Raw genomic sequence first — 21,478 nt, 5'->3', positions numbered from 1 at the left:
CATAATAAACATTTATAACACCAAATAAGGAATAAGCGTAACTATTATGTTTTCTCTTGAGTAGCAATGATTAAAGACAAGAAGTTGTTGAAAGCATCCTCTCTAAAAAGTCACATTTTTGTACAAATACTCACATGCAGTAGTTGATCTGCAAGCAGATTGGCTGATATGACACTTTTTAAACTTCGTTTCAAGGTCTCTCCATTCAACTATGTTATTGTCTATAAAAGACAATACTTTTTTTCAAAAAGTGTTTAGAGCTGATAAAAGTTAGTTAGGTGTATTGTTTAAAAATCAGTATTGGTTTACTATATCAATAGTTATAATTAAGTAATATCATTTGTCAGTATCGAGATAAAAAACAGGGTCTGCTTATCGTACCCTATACCCTAATTTTGCTATTCTGATAAATTAATTTTGAAACACTAACACTCAAATGGGCAGTCTGTAAGAGATGTGGATCCAGTTTTGATTTTGTAATCAAATGTAAGGTCATGGGATGGATGTGAAATTATTGGTTGAGTGGCAAATCATTATATTGACGTTAGCCTATACTTATTGCATTACTTATTACTCGTCCTGAACAAAAAAGTTTTAAGATTTGTGGTAAATTAGACTGAAGCCCGCATTGATGGCCAGAAGAAATTGTGATCGGTACGTTCTCGTGATCAGATCATGAATGAATAGGCAGGAGAAAGTACTGATTACAAATGCCTCTGGCTATCAGGATGGGTTTCGGTAGTGCCACTACGCACTGCTAGCCTAATTGAAAACATCGCTCTTATACCTAAATTCAAGATCAGACCACATTATTGCTCCAATCTCAATTGAGTATTAACATTAATTACATAAGGCAAGGATAAATTTACAATTGATCCATCTATAATATGTATTGGTAGATGTGAAATAAACGTTCAGATTGTCTAAATATGAGTTTTACCATTGCCATCGTTGTCCAGATCAAAACAATATAAGGTTTCAAGGGACCTATAACAAGTTATAGAACATTAAAAAGGAACTATTTGTCTCGTGCAGAGTAATAATTCCTTATTATACAACTGCGCTGGAAGTCAATTGGTCTTGTATCCGTGTGTGAACCTCGTATTTATTATACCGTCTTTGGATATGTAAAATACCAATAATACTGAAATAAGGGCATTTTTACACAGTTAAACAACAATTTTGTTAACTTAGACTGTTAAGTTCATATTGGGCTGACATGAGTGCCTCTGGTCATCAGGGCAAGATGCTGCCCTGTTGGTGTTGACAAACAAAAAACATAGACAATGAACAAATATTTATTGTACAATACATTTTCTGTTATCACAATGTAATAAAAAACTGGTACATAGTCGATGATTAAAACTACATAACTAAGATTATTCTAAAACATATTTGATTGTATAGACTGATTGTATAGATTTGATTGTGTAAACATTTGATTTGATGTATAGTTGATACATATTTTATTGATATAAAAACGTTATGAGACATAACAAAAACATGTCACTTATCATTTTTCGTCTAATTAGAGCAGTTGTATTGTCTGCGTATAAAAAGAGGCTACCAACTTCTTTAGGGAGATAATTTTGGCAGATCGTTGACATAGACGATGAATAACAAATGGGCCTAAGATTGTCTCGAAATGGATTCGCGCGGAGCATGGGAGAAGGTGGAGGTTGCATGCGGGTTTGAGAGTGAGTAGAATGGTATTACAGTCACACATGTAAAATTCCTCATTTAAGCCTCAAGGGCTTTTTGCGCACCCCGGAAACACCATGAGGCCCACCAGTCTACAACTTCAGCAGTTCAACAAACCGCCGAAAACAACCTATCAAGTCCTCCTGGGAAAATTCACCACCCCTGTCCAAGCTGATTAAAGTGGCTCTACTAAAACTGAGTGAAGTGGGCGTGAATGTTTAAAGTGTGATCTTTCATGGTACAAGCACTAATCTCAGTGCTTTAAAACATTTGTAAAACAGGTTGTAAATTCCCTGAAATGCCATTTTTTTAACTTGATACCATTAATTATGAGATTTGTGCTATTTTGAATCCCCCGCACATGTTAAAACTATTACAAAATGCTATAGCGGATATGAAAATTATGGAATCTAAGTCAGGTAGGATTTGTTTTAAATATATAGACCTTAAAAACTTACATAAAAAAACTGGGTTTCAAAATGTGTAACTATCAGACAAACATGTTTTCTCCAAAACCGAAAAAATTAATATGAAGGTTGCAGCACAGACTCTAAGTTCCAGGATAGCGCTTTAGAATATTTGTGTGTAAAACAGCATCCACAGTTCATAAACTGTTTACCAACCGTTGAATTCGTAAGGATAATAGATAATCTTTTTGATTATTTGAACAGTAGGGATCAATTCGGAAGAGGATATAAGGGTCCCATAAAATTATAAAACAAGGAAAAAGATTAAAAAAATGTTCAATAGAGCAAAAATACTATTTGTCCAAACTTAGGATTAGAGAACTATCAGTGTTGGACCATAAAAAGAAAACGTTTGTTCTTGGGGTTTTAAGTAATGTCAAAAGTATTTGTATTTTAAGAGACAAATTGTTATTTTAGATGATTTTAACTATTTGTTAGCCTATAAATTTAGTCAAGACCATTTAGAATTATTGTTTTCGGGTTTGAGAGTGAGTAGAATGGTATTACAGTCACCTTCCTCCAAGGTGGCTTCGGACCTTCTCTCATTAAACAGATCAATGTCTTCTAAGGTCATTGGTCTCATTACGGGGCATGGTCACCTGAGGAAGCATCTACACAGAGTTGGCATCCTTCAGGAGGATCCGCTCTGCGGAAGGTGTAATGAGCAGGAGGAGACTGCTGAGCACCTACTCTTTGATTGCCCTGCAATAGCAAGAGAGCGGTATGCCATCTTTGGTAGCTTGGACAGGGGTGGTGAATTTTCCCAGGAGGACTTGATAGGTTGTTTTCGGCGGTTTGTTGAACTGCTGAAGTTGTAGACTGGTGGGCCTCATGGTGTTTCCGGGGTGCGCAAAAAGCCCTTGAGGCTTAAATGTATGGCAGTAGGCCGCCCCAAGGAAAAGAAAAAAAAAAAAGAAGAAAGATTGACCCTTGGGGTACACCCAACGAATTATACTAATGGAGCGCGCTCTGGGCCGCAGAATCCGAGCCGCAATCAGAGGTTGCGTCTGGTGGCTGCAGGCGCTCAAAATGGGCAAGAACTCACTCCGCACATATGCCAGGCATTACAGTAATGATCTAACAGCACTTTAAAATGCAATCTAGATTTAATAATATTGTTATATTCCTCAATTGATGTTTTATTTTTAGTTATAAAAACAGAATATTGTTACAATATCAAAATAACTGAGATGTTGCCTTGGCATTTTTTGTATAAAGTAGGTAACGAAGACTACAGATATTAAAATATGTAACATGTAAAAAAATAATTTTTTTATTGACTATTTTATTTCAAGTTAAACTACATAAAATTTACAAATATGACATACTTAGTCTACGTGTTAGAAAATAAAATTATTTGGTTCAGTTTTTGCCTTATCCTAAGTTGGATTTTTTTGCTACGTCCAAAGTTTTCTGTTTTGCAATGTGATGAAATATTATTTAAAAAAATAGTTTAGTATCAGTTTTAATAAAAGATAACTCATAGCTTCCAGTGAATTCGTCATTAGTTAAATGTCTCTTTAAAACACTACCAGTAAAATGGTTACAAACTCTTAATGTCAATTCAGAAGAGGTCGCATATGCTTTAGCTAACTTGAGCAGATAACAATTTTTTATAATTTTCAATACGTCATCACTTGATCTAATTAATTTACTCTCAGATTTAAAATCAGTGAAAAAGTGATTCTGAAATCAGAATCATTGGCGTGGATTACATAACTGCAGTCGTTACATTTAATACTTTTTTGAATTTGTCTTACAATGACGCAACAAATATATTATAAAATTTAATCCTTAAAACTAGAACTGTCTTAATTTTCCATAACATACACAGCACTCTCAATTTAACTATTATCATCTAAAGACAACTCCAATTCACACTTATCATAACTTAACTCAAGACGACCATGGTGTGAATTAGGATAAAATTCAAGGCGGTTAGCATTCTCAGAAGCTCTGACACTGTTTCGAAAGGAACATTAGTTGTCTTACTGCCCAAGTTGACTGTTTAGTATTTTGATTATTATTGTTTTCACCCCCACGCCAATGATTCTGATTTCAGAATCACTTTTTCACTGATTTTAAATCTGAGAGTAAATTAATTAGATCAAGTGATGACGTATTGAAAATTATAAAAAATTGTTATCTGCTCAAGTTAGCTAAAGCATATGCGACCTCTTCTGAATTGACATTAAGAGTTTGTAACCATTTTACTGGTAGTGTTTTAAAGAGACATTTAACTAATGACGAATTCACTGGAAGCTATGAGTTATCTTTTATTAAAACTGATACTAAACTATTTTTTTAAATAATATTTCATCACATTGCAAAACAGAAAACTTTGGACGTAGCAAAAAAATCCAACTTAGGATAAGGCAAAAACTGAACCAAATAATTTTATTTTCTAACACGTAGACTAAGTATGTCATATTTGTAAATTTTATGTAGTTTAACTTGAAATAAAATAGTCAATAAAAAAATTATTTTTTTTACATGTTACATATTTTAATATCTGTAGTCTTCGTTACCTACTTTATACAAAAAATGCCAAGGCAACATCTCAGTTATTTTGATATTGTAACAATATTCTGTTTTTATAACTAAAAATAAAACATCAATTGAGGAATATAACAATATTATTAAATCTAGATTGCATTTTAAAGTGCTGTTAGATCATTACTGTAATGCCTGGCATATGTGCGGAGTGAGTTCTTGCCCATTTTGAGCGCCTGCAGCCACCGGACGCAACCTCTGATTGCGGCTCGGATTCTGCGGCCCAGAGCGCGCTCCATTAGTATAATTCGTTGGGTGTACCCCAAGGGTCAATCTTTCTTCTTTTTTTTTTTTCTTTTCCTTGGGGCGGCCTACTGCCATACATTTAAGCCTCAAGGGCTTTTTGCGCACCCCGGAAACACCATGAGGCCCACCAGTCTACAACTTCAGCAGTTCAACAAACCGCCGAAAACAACCTATCAAGTCCTCCTGGGAAAATTCACCACCCCTGTCCAAGCTACCAAAGATGGCATACCGCTCTCTTGCTATTGCAGGGCAATCAAAGAGTAGGTAGGTGCTCAGCAGTCTCCTCCTGCTCATTACACCTTCCGCAGAGCGGATCCTTCTGAAGGATGCCAACTCTGTGTAGATGCTTCCTCAGGTGACCATGCCCCGTAATGAGACCAATGACCTTAGAAGACATTGATCTGTTTAATGAGAGAAGGTCCGAAGCCACCTTGGAGGAAGGTGACTGTAATACCATTCTACTCACTCTCAAACCCGAAAACAATAATTCTAAATGGTCTTGACTAAATTTATAGGCTAACAAATAGTTAAAATCATCTAAAATAACAATTTGTCTCTTAAAATACAAATACTTTTGACATTACTTAAAACCCCAAGAACAAACGTTTTCTTTTTATGGTCCAACACTGATAGTTCTCTAATCCTAAGTTTGGACAAATAGTATTTTTGCTCTATTGAACATTTTTTAATCTTTTTCCTTGTTTTATAATTTTATGGGACCCTTATATCCTCTTCCGAATTGATCCCTACTGTTCAAATAATCAAAAAGATTATCTATTATCCTTACGAATTCAACGGTTGGTAAACAGTTTATGAACTGTGGATGCTGTTTTACACACAAATATTCTAAAGCGCTATCCTGGAACTTAGAGTCTGTGCTGCAACCTTCATATTAATTTTTCGGTTTTGGAGAAAACATGTTTGTCTGATAGTTACACATTTTGAAACCCAGTTTTTTTATGTAAGTTTTTAAGGTCTATATATTTAAAACAAATCCTGCCTGACTTAGATTCCATAATTTTCATATCCGCTATAGCATTTTGTAATAGTTTTAACATGTGCGGGGGATTCAAAATAGCACAAATCTCATAATTAATGGTATCAAGTTAAAAAAATGGCATTTCAGGGAATTTACAACCTGTTTTACAAATGTTTTAAAGCACTGAGATTAGTGCTTGTACCATGAAAGATCACACTTTAAACATTCACGCCCACTTCACTCAGTTTTAGTAGAGCCACTTTAATCAGCTGCAACAGTAAAATGTATGAAGTTTTATTTACAAAAAAAGTACTTGCTTTTGAATAAAATATGGCTCCCTTTAGTCAGTCTGGATGTGCAACTTACGCTGCACAAATCTACGCCATGTCACAAAATAACAAACATTACCGACATTGACAACTAAATAGAAAAAAAAAACTAGTTGAGTTGCTCAGAGCAGACGTCTTGACGTACTGAACAAGAAGAGTAGTCAACAATGCAAAATCACGCGTTAAACGATGATTCATGTTTCAACATGAAAAGGCGGGATGCTGTATCGTCCCACATGTAAGGATGCTATCGCAGCATAACGCGGTGAGTTCTTGCCCACTTTAAGTGCCTGCGAGCCCGTGGATACACCCGCAACGCACAGCTGAATGTGACCGGAAAACACAACATGCGGCTTATGGGCAGTGCGCGTTCCAGTAATATAGTTCGTTGGGTACACCATGTTTTACGTCTGCCCAATTAGAACAATATTTTCCTGTTTTATCAGTATTAACTACTCTCTGTTTACGGTTAATTAAATAAGAATGTAACAGTGTAAGAGCTGTACCTTTGACACCCATTCTTCCCTACTTTGTTAGCACCAGTGTATTGTTTACACAGTCTAAAGCCTTAAGATAAGTCACAGAAAATGCTTGCATCATCCAAGGCCTCAACGGTACTGTTTACGAAAGAGAACAGAGCTGCTGTTTATATAATTTGTTATTCGATTCTAAAAAGTCAAAAAGTCCCTTGAGGTAGTAGTCTATCGGTTACTAAAACATCACAGCCTAGAGGATCTGATTACAAATGCTTCTGGCCAATACTATGAGCCAGGAAATGCAAGTTCACAAAGAAAAAAAATTGTAAAATTCACCTAACCATAATTTTTTACTATCTTGCAAGAACAGTAGTTCCACTTTTAATGTTCTACAACTTCATTGTGTGTTATTTTCATCCCTTTAAACCTTATATAGTATATTCAGGAGGATGATTGCAATAGTTAAATAACACAAACTTTAATACCAGTGAGGATAAAAAGAAATTTGAAAATAATGAAAACAAATTGAACCAAACTTACTTCAAACAAATAAATAATGTATACATTTCCAATTTTTTTTATGCATGTACTATCTACTTACTCACTATCATACCTTGTAACTTCTGATCACATAAAAATATCTTTTCCTCATTTAAAAACAACACACGACAAACTCATAGGCTACTCTAACTCTGAAACAACTCGATAACAACTTAAAAAAGGAACAAATTATTTCCATAATATTTTAACTTTAAAAGTAATTCACACTCACTCATGTAAATATTTTAAAAACTAATACGCTTAAAAAGGTTTCAGCTTCTTAATCACGTTCATGACAATGTGACAATAGACAATAGACAATATCTTTATTTGCATAATCTTGAAGATCAGCATGGTGTCACATCGAGTACACATGGGGCTTTCGCAAAGAGGATGGATTCCAGTCCTTAAAATGTAGAGTTCTAATTTTTTTAACACAACGATGGCAAATAGGCTATTCAAAATCCTATTATCCTTTCCAATCATTTACCTTCAACAACAAAATTTAGATCATTCCCTTGTTTTAGACTTGCACTGTGTATCATGTGATCTCGTGGCCACAATTGCTCGTGGCCGTGAGTCAAACTCGTATTGGTTATTACTGACATCAGCTCATCTATTTCCATCAATTGGTATGTGAAATAACAGTAATTGTGAAATCAGGGTGTGGTTTTAGCCCAAAAGAACAAGGGTTATTTAAATCTTCAGAGAATATCATCTGACATGAACGCTTCAGGTCATAAAGTGCTGTCCTGCTGTGATGGTGATGTACTACAAACATTTTTTATGAATTTTGACTACTAAAAGATCAAAATTTTAGACCATTTGATTACGAATGCCTTCAGGTGTGGTATGAGACAGGATAAAACAACTTTAAAGAGTTAACTAGTATATGAAATTCACCAAACATTCACCCAACCATAACTTTCTACAATTGCTCAAGTAAATCCTACCGATAAAGACAAATTTCAAATTAAAACAAAGAAGTTTTCCCATAACTTCCATTAATTTTACCCTTTGAGTGCCAAGAACCGATTTAGTCGGCCCACAAGTAATTCCAAAAAGTGCCGAGATCCGATGACATTGACCCACAGGTATTTCTGAACAATGCCAAGGTCCAATTAGATTTACTTTTGATTATTTATTATTCTGCTACAAATGTTGTTGTGTATATTCTACTTAGTCTCATTGTATACATAATAGTTCAATTAAAAATAGATTATTTAATTTGAGTTGATTTGTAACTGGGTTAAATCTATTTGCCAAGTTATATATGGGTGCGGATTATCAACATTTTGCACTAATATACGAGGCGTGTTTTTAAAGTAAATATTAATTAGATTTACTTTTTGTCCATTCGGTGGAGCAAGTACTTTTTGTGATTAAATATTTATTTAAATTTTATATTTGTAAAATGGCCAAGATGAACTATTATGGCTATGGTGAGGGTGTGATTTCATGGATAAGACATTTATCTGCAAGAAAGATGGCAGGTAAAAAAAATTGGCAATGAGACATCTCAGCCCCTTTTCAAATTGCATTGTACACCCCAGTAGCAGTGTGAATGCCCCCTCGAAGTCAATTTCAGCTGCTGCTTCAGACTCTGGTTCTCAGCCTACAAGACCTCTCTCAATCTGTCGAGGAGGTCATCTCGTTCACACGTGCCAGCGGTTGGCTGTTCTGGCACTTGGATTTGCTGCTGAGTTTTTTCTTTCTTTTAATTAAGAAGCTGATAATTACTCCCACCCAAGTGCAAGATTTGTTTCTTTTTGGGTTGGTATATTTTCCCCAAGCTGAATACTGTTATATACTGTATTTGAAAGAGAAAAATAAACACATTTATTATAATATTATTATTTGAACCCTTTGAACATCGTAAGCGATGTATTTTACAAGCATTGAAATCCCTATAACGCTTGTAGTGAGTTATCCTGCAAATTACATTTTGAAATATTAGGGGTCATAATAGTTGTTGAATTTTCCATAAAATGGTGGTACTTGTCAATTTTACTGCTTCTCGACGTCTGCTAACATGCGAACTGAACATCAGAAGAGTACCGACTGACAGCAGCTGTTCCTTTGGTCCTCTGTCACCTGTGCTTCTTGAAGCACCCATAGCGAGTACACTCGCTGTCATTACTTCAAGCTTGTTTTTTAATTCCAGCTTTGTGGTTCTGCTCATTGGGTGTTTCCTTATTTACAGTTTTATCAGTTTATATTACATTGAGTGTTTTTTAAACCTTGTAAATATTGACATACTTGGTAAATCAGAATCAGAATCTATTAATTTCATAAACATCAAGTTTCGAAAGTGCGTCATATTAACTTAAAGCAATACAATGTTAAATATTTACAGAGTTTCATAATTTCTGTACAAATGTTTTCACTATGATGGTTAATGCAGACGACCTGGACATGACGAGTTTTTTGTTTTGATGTTTATTATACTTTGTAGAACTACTCATTAGAATGGTACAAAATAGCAAAAGATTTTGCAAAAAATGTCTGTACTGTTTTTGAACATTTGTATTTCTATATTTTTCATATGATATTTTTGTTCATGTATGATTTTATAAAAAATATGTCTTGTCAAAATAACACTGTTCATTAATTATACATACTGGTACTAAATCTAATCTAAAAAATTCACCTACAAAGCGTTAAACAGTTTTTATTCATTAAATCAACTATCTAAACAAGTAAAAAATGCCTTTAAATGAAAACAAATTTAATTTGGTGTTAGGGTCAAGTATCTATTAATGAATTTGGCATTCAAAGGATTAATATAAAAAAGAGGTACTAGAATTGCTCATGATTCCTGTAGGGTCCTTATTGAAAGGTTTACATAACAGATCAAGTAGTTTCATTTTATGACATAAATCAGTAGTTACTGGTATTTCTTATACATTTTCACAAATATGTATCAGGAACATTGTAGACCACATACTCTCTTGAAATCATATAAGTGTTACTACAAAATAACATTGAAACTTGTATTTTTCAAGATTATTTTACTAAGAATTTCAGTGTATTTTATAACATATTTTATTTGCATCATCTGCAATAAATCTTAATGGTTCCATGTTTTGTGATTGTTCCAGGTACCCAATTGGCATAATCTGAAAGTAGTATCAGTTATGGCTAAAAGGCGAAGAGGCAGTGCCAATGGGAAAGGGAAAGATTCTAAAAACAAAGATAGAAGTTTGTCAACAGAAACTGATGATAAAGAAGGAGAAGGAAAGAGTTCTGGAGATGTAAATCTAGATGAATCATCGGCACCAAAGGATCCAGGAGGTTCTGAAGAGGAAGTAAACATATCAAATACAGAATCAGATAATGGAAATGAACCTTCTTCTCAAGAAAATCTTATGCCAATCGATATTCAACAAATGATTTTGGGTGACTTGCAGACTGCTGGGGGAGGAGATGAGATTATAGTGAGTAGGGAGCCAGCAGGGGACAGTATTGAAGATGAGATGGAGATCGTGGCAGAGTCCCCAAGAGAGGAGGAATACGAAGTTCATACAGAAGGTGAAGAAGATGAGGAGTTGGTGTTAACGAATGATGAAGATGGCGAAGAGGGGCATCAGTACGTGATAGTTTTGGACAGTGATTATGAGGTGACCAATCATGATGATGCTAGCCAGGAAATTAGTATACAAAACCTGACAGAACTGCAAGAGGGTTCTTGTGAGATCATAACGGTTGTGAGGGAGAGTGATTATGAGAGTAGTCAGGAATCTGTGGATGGGATCGAAGAAGATTGTGACAACATAAATGCTGTTATAGGAACAATAGATGGTATACATTGTGTTAAAATTTCACAGTATAACTCAGATGATGAGTTGTCTATCCATGAAGATGAAGTAGAAGAGGATGAAATTAGAGTGACAGAGCATGAAACTGAAATCGAATGTTTTTCTAGTGTCGGGAATGACGGTGATGAAGTGCTTGTTGGTAACAGTGAAAATGTAGATATTGAAATGCTAGAGGCTGTCAGACCTCCTGATATTGAAGACTCTACTGAAACTAAGGAACCAAACTGTATAGAGAAAATAAATAATTCCAGAGAAATACATGTACTACAAAAGGAATGTGATAGAAATTACAATACTGATCATAAAGTAGTAACTGAAGAACTTACAAGTGAACCAAAGTTTAATGTGCATGAAAATAATTGTGAATTAGTTGTAGAAACGCCTAAGGTAACTGAGATTATAGGGGAAGTAGTCATTGTTGAGGATAAAGAAATCGATGAAGAATTTTGTGTAAAAGATGATGAGACATCTTTGCCTCAGGTGGCTTGTGAAAGGCTTGATAGTAAACCTGAGGAAAGCCTAGATCTTCCTAGTAGCAATAAAGACTTGAATGTTAAAATTGTGGAGGAAAATTGTGTACCTGACAGTAGTGAAAGTAAAGATAATAGGGTTACAAGAACTTTAAGGACAAGAACAAAATCTGTAGGCCTAGAAAATAAAAGTTTAGATTTAGAAAATAAAGAACTTTCTAAAAAGGAAGATATTAGTTCTCATATAAAATTTGAACATCTTGAAAATTTGCAGGAACATATTATCAGTAGCAATTCTAGTGTTTCTGAAAATATGAGTTCGCAAGTTTCAGATGTTTCAAGTCAATCACCAAAAAAAGAAAATAGTAGTTCTTTGCATGATTTCTTTGACATAGAACGTGACAATAAGGTAGAGATAAAAGGAGATGTTTTAGTGAAGGAAGAATTGTCTTTGAAAGAAGAATCGGAGAAACAGGCAACATTCCGAAATAGAAGTGGCAGTACTGATACCACCGGTTCTGAAAGTGGATCGAACTCGGGTTCAGGTAGAAGACGAAGTGGCAGAATAAAGTCAATCAGCTCTTTGAAGCAAAGTGAATTGGACAATTCCAGATCGGGTGGTACAGGTTCTATGGTGACAAGCACCACAACCCCACCGGTCCCTGGGTACGAAGCGGACAAACCTGTGAAGGTCAAGTCACGCTGGAGGCGTTCCAGTGAACTGGAGATGGGTTCCAGCAACAGACGACAACTGGAACTGGACGTGATAAATGCCAATTTGAGGTTGCAGATGGACTCTGATAACACAATGACACCACCTCCCAGATCGGGGCAGCCCTCTACACCTCCTTACACGCCTCCACCTGACAGAGAAGTGGAGGACATCCTTGCGAAGTTCCAACACTTGGACTGCAATGAATACCTCACTGACAGGTAACTCTCAGCAGTGTTTTGTCATGAAAATATGACCAATAGTAATAAAAAGTTTATTCACAAATCCTGGTATTTCGTTGAACAATCTTTTATTGGTATGAAATTCTGGGATTTGTTCGATGAATAGCCTGTATTAGTACAGAATTTTTGAGATAAGAAAAAGTGAATTTTATAAATCTCTGGACTGAGATAGTGGTACTGATTGAGAGCTGCTGAGACACTGGTAAAAAGTTTCTAAACATAAAATTATTCACTAAAATAACTTTTGAAACCTTAAAAATAAAGCTATTCACTGAAAAAATAATATTTATAAATAGCCATGACGGCTGACTACATGCTCCCATCAGCATTTTACAAATTGTCCACAAACTTCACTCATCAGTTGTACTCGAACTGGTCAACTCTACGAATAGTCGAGAGTTTACTGTACACACATTTACAAAGCTAACTCTTGTTATTATTTGGATATAGTTCTCGTATTTTGTGAGATGGCAGTGTGTAGAAACCCCTGGATTTCAAAGTTTTTAAACTTATTGTAAAATGTATTAGATGATCTGAATTGTATAATTTGCTGTTACATTTATCTAAGTTTAACACCACCCCAGGGACAGAGCAGTCAGTGTAAATATTCTGAACAGACCATATCTTCTTTAAACTGTAAACAAAACAACCCATAGTATAACCTCAGATTATAATTTTCTTTTAATTTTAGATCAAAAAGTAAAGATGCTAAACGCATGGTGTGTGACTGCACTCTTACCAAGGAGGAGCTAGCTAGAGGGGACATGGGTTGTGGAGAAGACTGCCTCAATAGACTACTTATGATTGAATGGTAAGCAGTAATTTAGTATAAAACAGTACATAATCCATACATTCTAGATTTGCAGAATGAAGACAATTTTTGGAGAGAATGATGCTATCATCGCTCTCCTACTGCACTTTAATAACCATTTAATAATTATTTTATTTTATTTTCTATTATTTTATTTAATAATTATTTTAGTTATGCCTTTTTTAATGTTTATACAAAATTTCATTAGAACAAATTCCATAAATTGTTTTTGGAAGAAGTTGGAATTGAGAAGGAAGTATATAAACCAATCTCTACTGAATGTATATTTTTAAGGCTTCATTGGTGGCACTCTTTCATTTGTGGGACAGATTGGAAGAGTTGTGGCTAAAGAAAAGTATTTAACCCTCCAAGCTAAGTTTAGAGGTTAAGTGGAGGCTAAGAGGACTTTTTAGTCCTAAACTTGGCCCCTATAAATAAAGACATTTTTCATTTCAAGATAGATCCTTGCTCCTGAACCACTCATCATTTTTGGGTTCTCTGTCATCAAGGGACTGGTTCCACTGTTTCAGACCTCATTAAGCTTCTTCAGAGTCTCTCCAGTATGTCAGAAACATGTTCTACTGCTTCCAGATTACTGGATATTGCAACTGATCTTTCTCTTTCATTCATACATGTTTTAAATCCAATATTAGTTCTCTCTCAAACTTTAAGAAGAGTTCTCTTTTGAAAAGACCAACTGAATGTTGAAAGTAATTTCTTGGTAGTTGACTTTTGGGTAGATCAGTGATTTGGTAGTGGGAGCCATCACCTACTACCTGTCCTAACAAGTCATTGTTATGCTTTCGTTTCTGAAAAGGTTTCTTTGCAAAAATGCAACACATACAAGCAACTGAATAAATTTTATTGTTACTTTAGAATGGCTAATAAAATCAAACACTATAGGAATGACTTGCCAACTGACCTTCACCCCCTTACCACCCCTTTTCACTCTAATTCCCGATATTCTAGGCTCACCACAGTAGTAGCTCTATATTCTAGTAATCTAAAATAAATTTAACACATCATATTTTAGGACCTACGTCAAAAATTTACTTATGCAATACTCTTTTTGTATAGATGAGAACAATTAGTATTAAAATCAAATCAAATCAGTTTTATTGCAGCGACAATAGTACATTGTATAGCAGAAATTTTGGATTTTAATCCAGAAATATATATTAAGTTCTTCATGTACTACAACACTTGTACAAGTCAGGCAGTTATATTGAAAGTTTCTCCTGAAATAAATAATTATTGAAGTTTTACAAAATTGATTTTTACTGGTGTAATCTGCCACGGTAGGATTATTTGAGCACAGTAGTGGATCTAATTCATCTAATTGGACTCCAAATTGATGTACCATAAAAGTTTATGTAATTTCTTGACTATTACTGTTCTTGGCGAATATGCTAATAAATAAGTTTGTCTATTACAGTATGGATTATTGCATATCATACAGAGGGCATGTAAACCTTACCTGTACCTACTAATGTTTCAAATGTACCATCAAAGTTTATATAATTTCTTGACTTTATTAATTACTGTTCTTGGCGAATATGCTAATAAATAAGTTTTTCTATTACAGTATGGATTATTGCATATCATACAGAGGGCATGTAAACCTTACCTGTACCTACTAATGTTTCAAATGTACCATCAAAGATATGTGATGTTTGAACTGGTGTTGTTGCAGCGGAGCGAGATGTATGTTGGGGGAGCGATGTGCCAACAAACGCTTTCAGAATCTAGAGTATGCCAAGTGTGAAGTGTTCAAGACAGAAATGAAAGGATACGGTCTAAGAGCATTAGAAGATATTTCTCCGTAAGTAGTGAAATGGTCTTATGACGCAAAGTTAATCTTCTTGCTTAAGAAAAATATTCAATTTCAAAATGTATTAATACTTAAATAATTATTGTCAATAATCCAGGTTAGTTATTCAGAATTTTTATGTTACAACATAAAAGGACCAATGTAAACAAAGACTACTTGTAATTAATTGTTATTTACTTAATTTTTCTTATAGAAGAGGAGCAGATGAATAATACTAATAATGTAATTTAATTTGAACGTGTCTTATTTAGAAAAAAACAATATTCTTTGTAACAGTAATGGACAAGACCATTAAAATTTTTTTGCTTTGACAAACCAGTAGCACGACACAAGGCATTTTAAACACATAATAGTGCTAGATATTTGTTCTACCAAGATAAACATTCAATAAATATTTAAAATTTGATTTCTTATTAAAAGATGTGTATGCATTTAAAATTTAAAATCATGGAACTTGCAGGTTTTCAAATTAAAATAGTGAAACATTTTTCTAATCAAAATTTACAATTAAGATTTCTTAGATTTTGTTGATTTACATATGAAAATACAAAGGAATGTATTTTAAAAAATCAATAATTTCTTAAAATACAAATAATAAAGTACGAGATGACAAAAGCTATGTTACTAATAACTTATTTATCAATAATGTAATAGTTATTTGTTTTAGAAATGTTTTTACATATTTAAAAAAACTAATCTTTAACCCTTTGAGTGCCACGGGCATTTTCCAAAGTCACATGCGTAAAGTGCCAGGCTGTTTTTCCCATATTTGCAAGCTTTTGGGAGAAAAGCTGTAGTAAAATAACTATCCAACAGATTTAGATTATTTTGGTGTTGTTTTTTTTCTAATGAAATGAAGTATATGAGGCATATAATTAAAAACAACATTTGTTTTTAAAAAATATAAAAATTTCAGTTAAACTTTTGCACTTAAAAAAAATTTCAGTTTGAACCTAAATTGAGTGTATATGGTATTTTTTATATTTTTTTTATATACACCATGGGAAAGAGTGTACAAATCTAAACAAATTTAATAAGTTATAACATTGTTTTATTGTCAAAATAAAACATATATGATGATTCAAGGGAAAGTGTCATTTTACTTCAAATTACAAGCATTTAGAAAAAACATGATTGCACAAAAGCTAAGCATTTGATTTTCATGGTTTTTTAAATAAAGTGTTATACATAAAATGGAGAATAAAATGAACTTACTTTAATGGGTTTTAAAATATAAAAAACTACAACATTTCTTTGAACAAATATTAGAAAATCCCAAACATTTTATAAAAGCTAATGAAAGATGCAGAAGGAACACTTTCACTCAACATTTGTAAAAGATGATCGTCGTCGTCAGCAATGTTTCTATTAGACCTACTCATTTCTAAATAAAAGTCTAAAAATATAAACAAAGACACTATTTTTACTCTCTTTCTTTTACACTGAAATAACGTATTTCGTTTGAACACAACTTAGTCACTGCATTACTTATACGGTAACAAATACGGCTAAACACTGTAACTAATTCTAGTTCATATTCATAGCTTGGTTACCGGCACGTAAACAAAAATAATGGTTGATGTGCAACACAATACTCAACCGCCATGTCATGTGACTGGAAGAAAAATCATCGCAAAGAACACGTTTCACAGATCAATGAAGAAAGAAAACATCGTAATACTCGTAATTATCGATAGTTATCGATAGGAACCTATAGATTGCAGCTACCTGGTTATTTGGTCAAAATAACTTTGTACTATATCAAATATTATAAAAATAAAAAACGTCAAAATTGGCGATGCTGGCACTTTATTTATGCACTTTTCGTAGCGTCAAAATTAGTGTCGCCATGGCACTCAAAGGGTTAAGTCCTGAAGCGTAGATAGTTTCTTGTGAAATCTGTGTAATGATTTTTAAAACTTTTTCTTGAAATGTGTAATTGTGTTGCTTTGTCCCAATAGTGACACATTTCTGCTAGAGTATGTAGGTGAAGTACTGGATCCAAAGGAGTTTAGGAAACGTGCCAAAGAATATGCCAAGGACAAGAATCTTCACTTCTACTTCATGGCGCTCAAGTCGGACTCTATCATAGATGCAACACAGAAAGGCAACATCTCACGCTTCATCAACCACAGTTGTGACCCAAATGCAGAAACCCAAAAAGTAAGGTTTTTGAGTAACCGTTGGTGGAGTATTTGTATATTCAGAATATAAAAGATTTCTGCTTATATCGACTTGGCAGCTATCAAAGAATTCTTAAATAATCATAATTTATTATTGAATTCTAGTAAATCAAACTTTATAACATTTTCCACAAAACAAAATAGACATAAAATTGAACCATTAATTATAGTAGGTAATGATATTATAACACAAGAAAACTGTACAAAATTTCTAGGTCTAACTATAGATGAACACTTATCTTGGAATAATCATGTTCAGAATGTTTTAAACAAAATCTCATCTGGAATTTATGCCTTGTGTCGTATGTCAAAGCTATGTGACTTAAATGCTTTGCGAAAAATTTATTGATTGTACTTTTAACACAGTCTCTATATCACGAAACTCGTTAAACTCGCTACAAATTGCTTTTTCATGTGGTGAATTTTAATCTTGATACATAACTCGATATCGACGCTGCACACTAACAATCAATTTCCATTCTGCGTACCACAAAACACATCACTGTGACGTCTGTTGCACCATGAGTGTCAGTCACAATAGCGGACTGCCACCATGCAGCTGTTCTGTGCATTTCAAGGTCAAAGTTTCCTCCCGTGCTACACGGAAAACAAAACTTAGTTATTTCAAATTCAATTTCTTGTTCTTGTTAATCTCCCACTGGTAGCGCAATTGCGCCATGGTCGTCATGTCATATGTAGTGTCTATTCTTCAGTAAAATATTCCTCTACTGAGTAATAAGGTCTTTGGATTAAGTATTCCTTCAAGGCTGTCTTGAATTTTGAAATATCTTCAATTACTTTAATTTCAGCTAGGATTGTATTATACATTTTCCCAAACATGAATCTTGGGCCACTTCTTGCTAGGCTGGATATTACTTGGCTGACATAAACGTTCTTCTTTTGTCTTGTAGCATATTGATGTACTTGGTCAATTTTTATAAATATTTATTTCAGGCTTCCTCCTTACCATTATTGCGAATTCAAGAATATAGATGACTGGCAATGTTAGCACCTTTAACTGTACAAAGAATGCCCTACAGTGAGCTAGATAGGGTACTTTGCAGATAGTCCTTATGATGCGTTTTTGAATCAAAAACATTCGTTGCGCCATTGAACTATTTCCCCAGAAGATAATTCCATAGCTGATGATACTGTGAAAGCATCCAAAGTACACCTTCAAAAGCACATCCTTGTCCATAATTAACTGGAGCCTTCGCACCATGTAACATACTGCAGTAAGCCTCGCTGATATGGATTCTATGTGTTGTTGCCACCTTAGGTCACTGCTTATGGTTAAGCCAAGATATTTCACGCTTTCGTCCACTGCTATGCTCGCTCCCTCAAGCCGTAGTAAAGGGGCACTATCTGGTTTTTTCCTGTTGTAAAACATTTGAGCCTTAGTTTTGCCTTTATTTAGCAGTAGCTTATTTTCCTGACACCATTTGCTCATTTCATTAAGACCTTCCTGTGCTCTGCATCTTAGTAAATCCTTGTTCAGGTCTTCAAAACAGTGACAAACATCATCAGCAAATAGGCAGACCTTACCTTCTGTTATTGATTGTGGTAAATCATTCACATAGAGCAGAAACAGTACGGGGCCCAAATTTGAAACTTGAGAAACACCTGTGTTAATAGGGGGAGAAACCTCTGAATGGTAGTGTCGAGTTAGACCATCTGTTCCTGAATATTGTACAGTTACCACCATTTTTCTGCTATTCAAGTAGCTATGGATCCACTTCAATGGCCTGCCTCTTATCCCGATAGCTAACAGCTTCTTGAGAAGTACATCATGTGATAGTAGATCAAAAGCCTTTGTCATATCATAAAATATGCACAACTGTTCACCCACTAAATCAAGATTCTCATATAAATCAATTAACAAATCCAATATTGCATCTGTTGTGGACCTACATTTCCTGAAACCATACTGGTGGTTGTTCAAAATTTGGTTTTTCTCCAAGTAAGGGATTAATCTTTTCAGAAAGATGATCTCAATTATTTTAGAGAATACACTTTGATGATCTCAAAAGACTTATTAATGATAATAGTGAGTGACTTTGCAATAATATCTTTACATACTTTTAATATGCTACATGGAATTTAATCCACACCAGCCCCACGCTTCGAACTAACTTTAAGTATAGTTTCCTTAACTTCTTCCTCATCTGTAGGCCACAAGATAAATTCATCAGATGAGTCATGTTGGTGGTCTGAATTTTGATTCACATCAGCTTGCACCGTTGGTCCGGTTAGTTTTAAAATTTCACTTACAAAATAATTGTTAAAAACATTTGCTACATTGCTTGGGTGAGAAATGAGCTCGTCCTTATCCTTTAAATAAATATTAAAACTATTTACATTTTCATCACTTGTTAAGTGTTTAATGATGTCCCAAGACTCTTTGCAAATATTTTTTGCATTGCTTATCTTCGACCTGTAAAATTGTTTTTTAACTTGACATAGTAAGTTGGCATGTTGGCTTTTAGCTCTTGCGTATTGTAACTTAACAATGTGACTAGGATTATCTCTAGTGTGCCAATACAGATCCTTTAGATTTGTCTGGGATATAATAACTTCTTCATTGACCCAGTTAACATGTGACTCGTCCTTAATACTAAAAATCATCTTAGGAAAACAAATATCAAATATGTACTATGTAATATGTACAAAAAATATAAAAAACTATGATCTGATAACAACGGTGGCAAAGTTACAGTACAGTATGAGTTTGATTGTAAATCAGTTATGAAATAATCTAGTTGACTGTTAGTCTTCTCCGTAACTCTTGTAGATGTTCTAAGTGTTACATGAAGGTTGTATGACTCTAAGACATCGTAAAAACATTCTTTGGCCCAAGTTTCTTTTAAATTGTCAATGTTAAAGTCACCACATAATACCAGCGGCAGATCACAATAAGTATTTTTTATCATGCTTAGAGAATCTTCCAAAAGTTCAATAAATTCACAAAAGTTATCTCTACTGGGAGGTCTATATAAAACTATTAAAATAAATTCAAATCTAGGCCTATTACCATTAAAGGATATGAGGAGGCCACAACATTCAAACACGTTTTCAACTGATAAAAGTCTGCAGCTTATTTAAGGGGCTGACTTTAAGTTTTTTTAGGCTACCTATTTGAGCATATATTGCAACACCGCCACCAATAGTATTCTCTCTATATATTTCTCAGCTATTTTACAATAATTATTTATCTTAAAGAATTTATTTTTATCCTTATTTAACCATGTTTCCGCTAAGCAAATAAAATCTGGTCCTTCGTTTTCCAAGAATGATTCCACTGCTTCAACCTTATTAAAAACTGACCTAATATTGATAAATACTATTTTAAGGTCATTCGTCTTAGCTTGGTAAAATTGGGCTTGTCCTACCTTTGTGGTGGTGTTTCTCTCCTCTTGAACAAAAAACGTTTTAACGTTATATTTTTGGGCCAGAGTGAAATGTCTGTGACTTTATCCCTCATTGTAAAATCCACTCCAATCTTGAGGCTTTCATTCACTCCCCTACACTCCATTTCTTCCACAAGGAAACCTGTACCTGGGAAGCTTGTTTTTATGAAATTCCTCACCTCCTCTTCAGAAGTTCCACTTTTTACCTTTCCAAGGTAAAACCAAGCCATTTTTGTTCCCTGAATGAGATTTGTTTCACCCGTGCCAACCAAAATTTTGTTTGACCTACGTTTGAATTTGTTTAGGTTAGGCCTAACTCTGTCAATTGCCTCACCGGCATTTACACGAGTTCCAACCTCCTTCACTACAGATGCAAAACTCTTTTTCTTTTTATCTATTACAGTTATCCATTTTCCTGCTTGATCACTACCCGAATTTGGGATTTCATCAAAACCGTAAAAATCACTACAGTCACTTGACACATCGACATCGTCCGAATTCGTCTCGACGCTATGTTCATGTTGAACCATAGTAACAAGTTTGCCATTTAAAGATGTCTGACTGGAAGCTACCGTTCCGCCGTCATCTACATTGCTACTCTTTTCTGTGAACCGTTCCGTTCCAATTGCTCTATTCGTCGAATCTGAACCAGTACTCTTGATATTTTTGTTGTTCTTTGATCTTGTGGTAGAACGAAGTACTCTTTTTTGGTT

General features: G+C 34.2%; 1 protein-coding gene across 2 annotated transcripts in view; it reads left to right on the top strand.

The window, feature by feature from the left end:
* The window catches only part of LOC124364101 (histone-lysine N-methyltransferase SETD2), a 73,705-nt gene that overhangs the window by 3,247 nt on the left and 48,980 nt on the right, over positions 1–21,478 (top strand). For both annotated transcript variants that reach the window (XM_046819286.1, XM_046819284.1), the window contains exons 2-5: positions 10,393–12,512; positions 13,225–13,344; positions 15,038–15,166; positions 17,137–17,338. In XM_046819286.1, coding sequence (XP_046675242.1) covers positions 10,429–12,512; positions 13,225–13,344; positions 15,038–15,166; positions 17,137–17,338 — 2,535 coding nt within the window. In that variant the 5' untranslated portion in view covers positions 10,393–10,428. The remainder of the gene's footprint in view (positions 1–10,392; positions 12,513–13,224; positions 13,345–15,037; positions 15,167–17,136; positions 17,339–21,478) is intronic.

The sequence above is a fragment of the Homalodisca vitripennis genome, chromosome 6 (assembly GCF_021130785.1).
Source record: "Homalodisca vitripennis isolate AUS2020 chromosome 6, UT_GWSS_2.1, whole genome shotgun sequence".
NCBI lineage: Eukaryota > Metazoa > Arthropoda > Insecta > Hemiptera > Cicadellidae > Homalodisca > Homalodisca vitripennis.
This window is presented reverse-complemented; position numbering and strand designations above follow the sequence as displayed.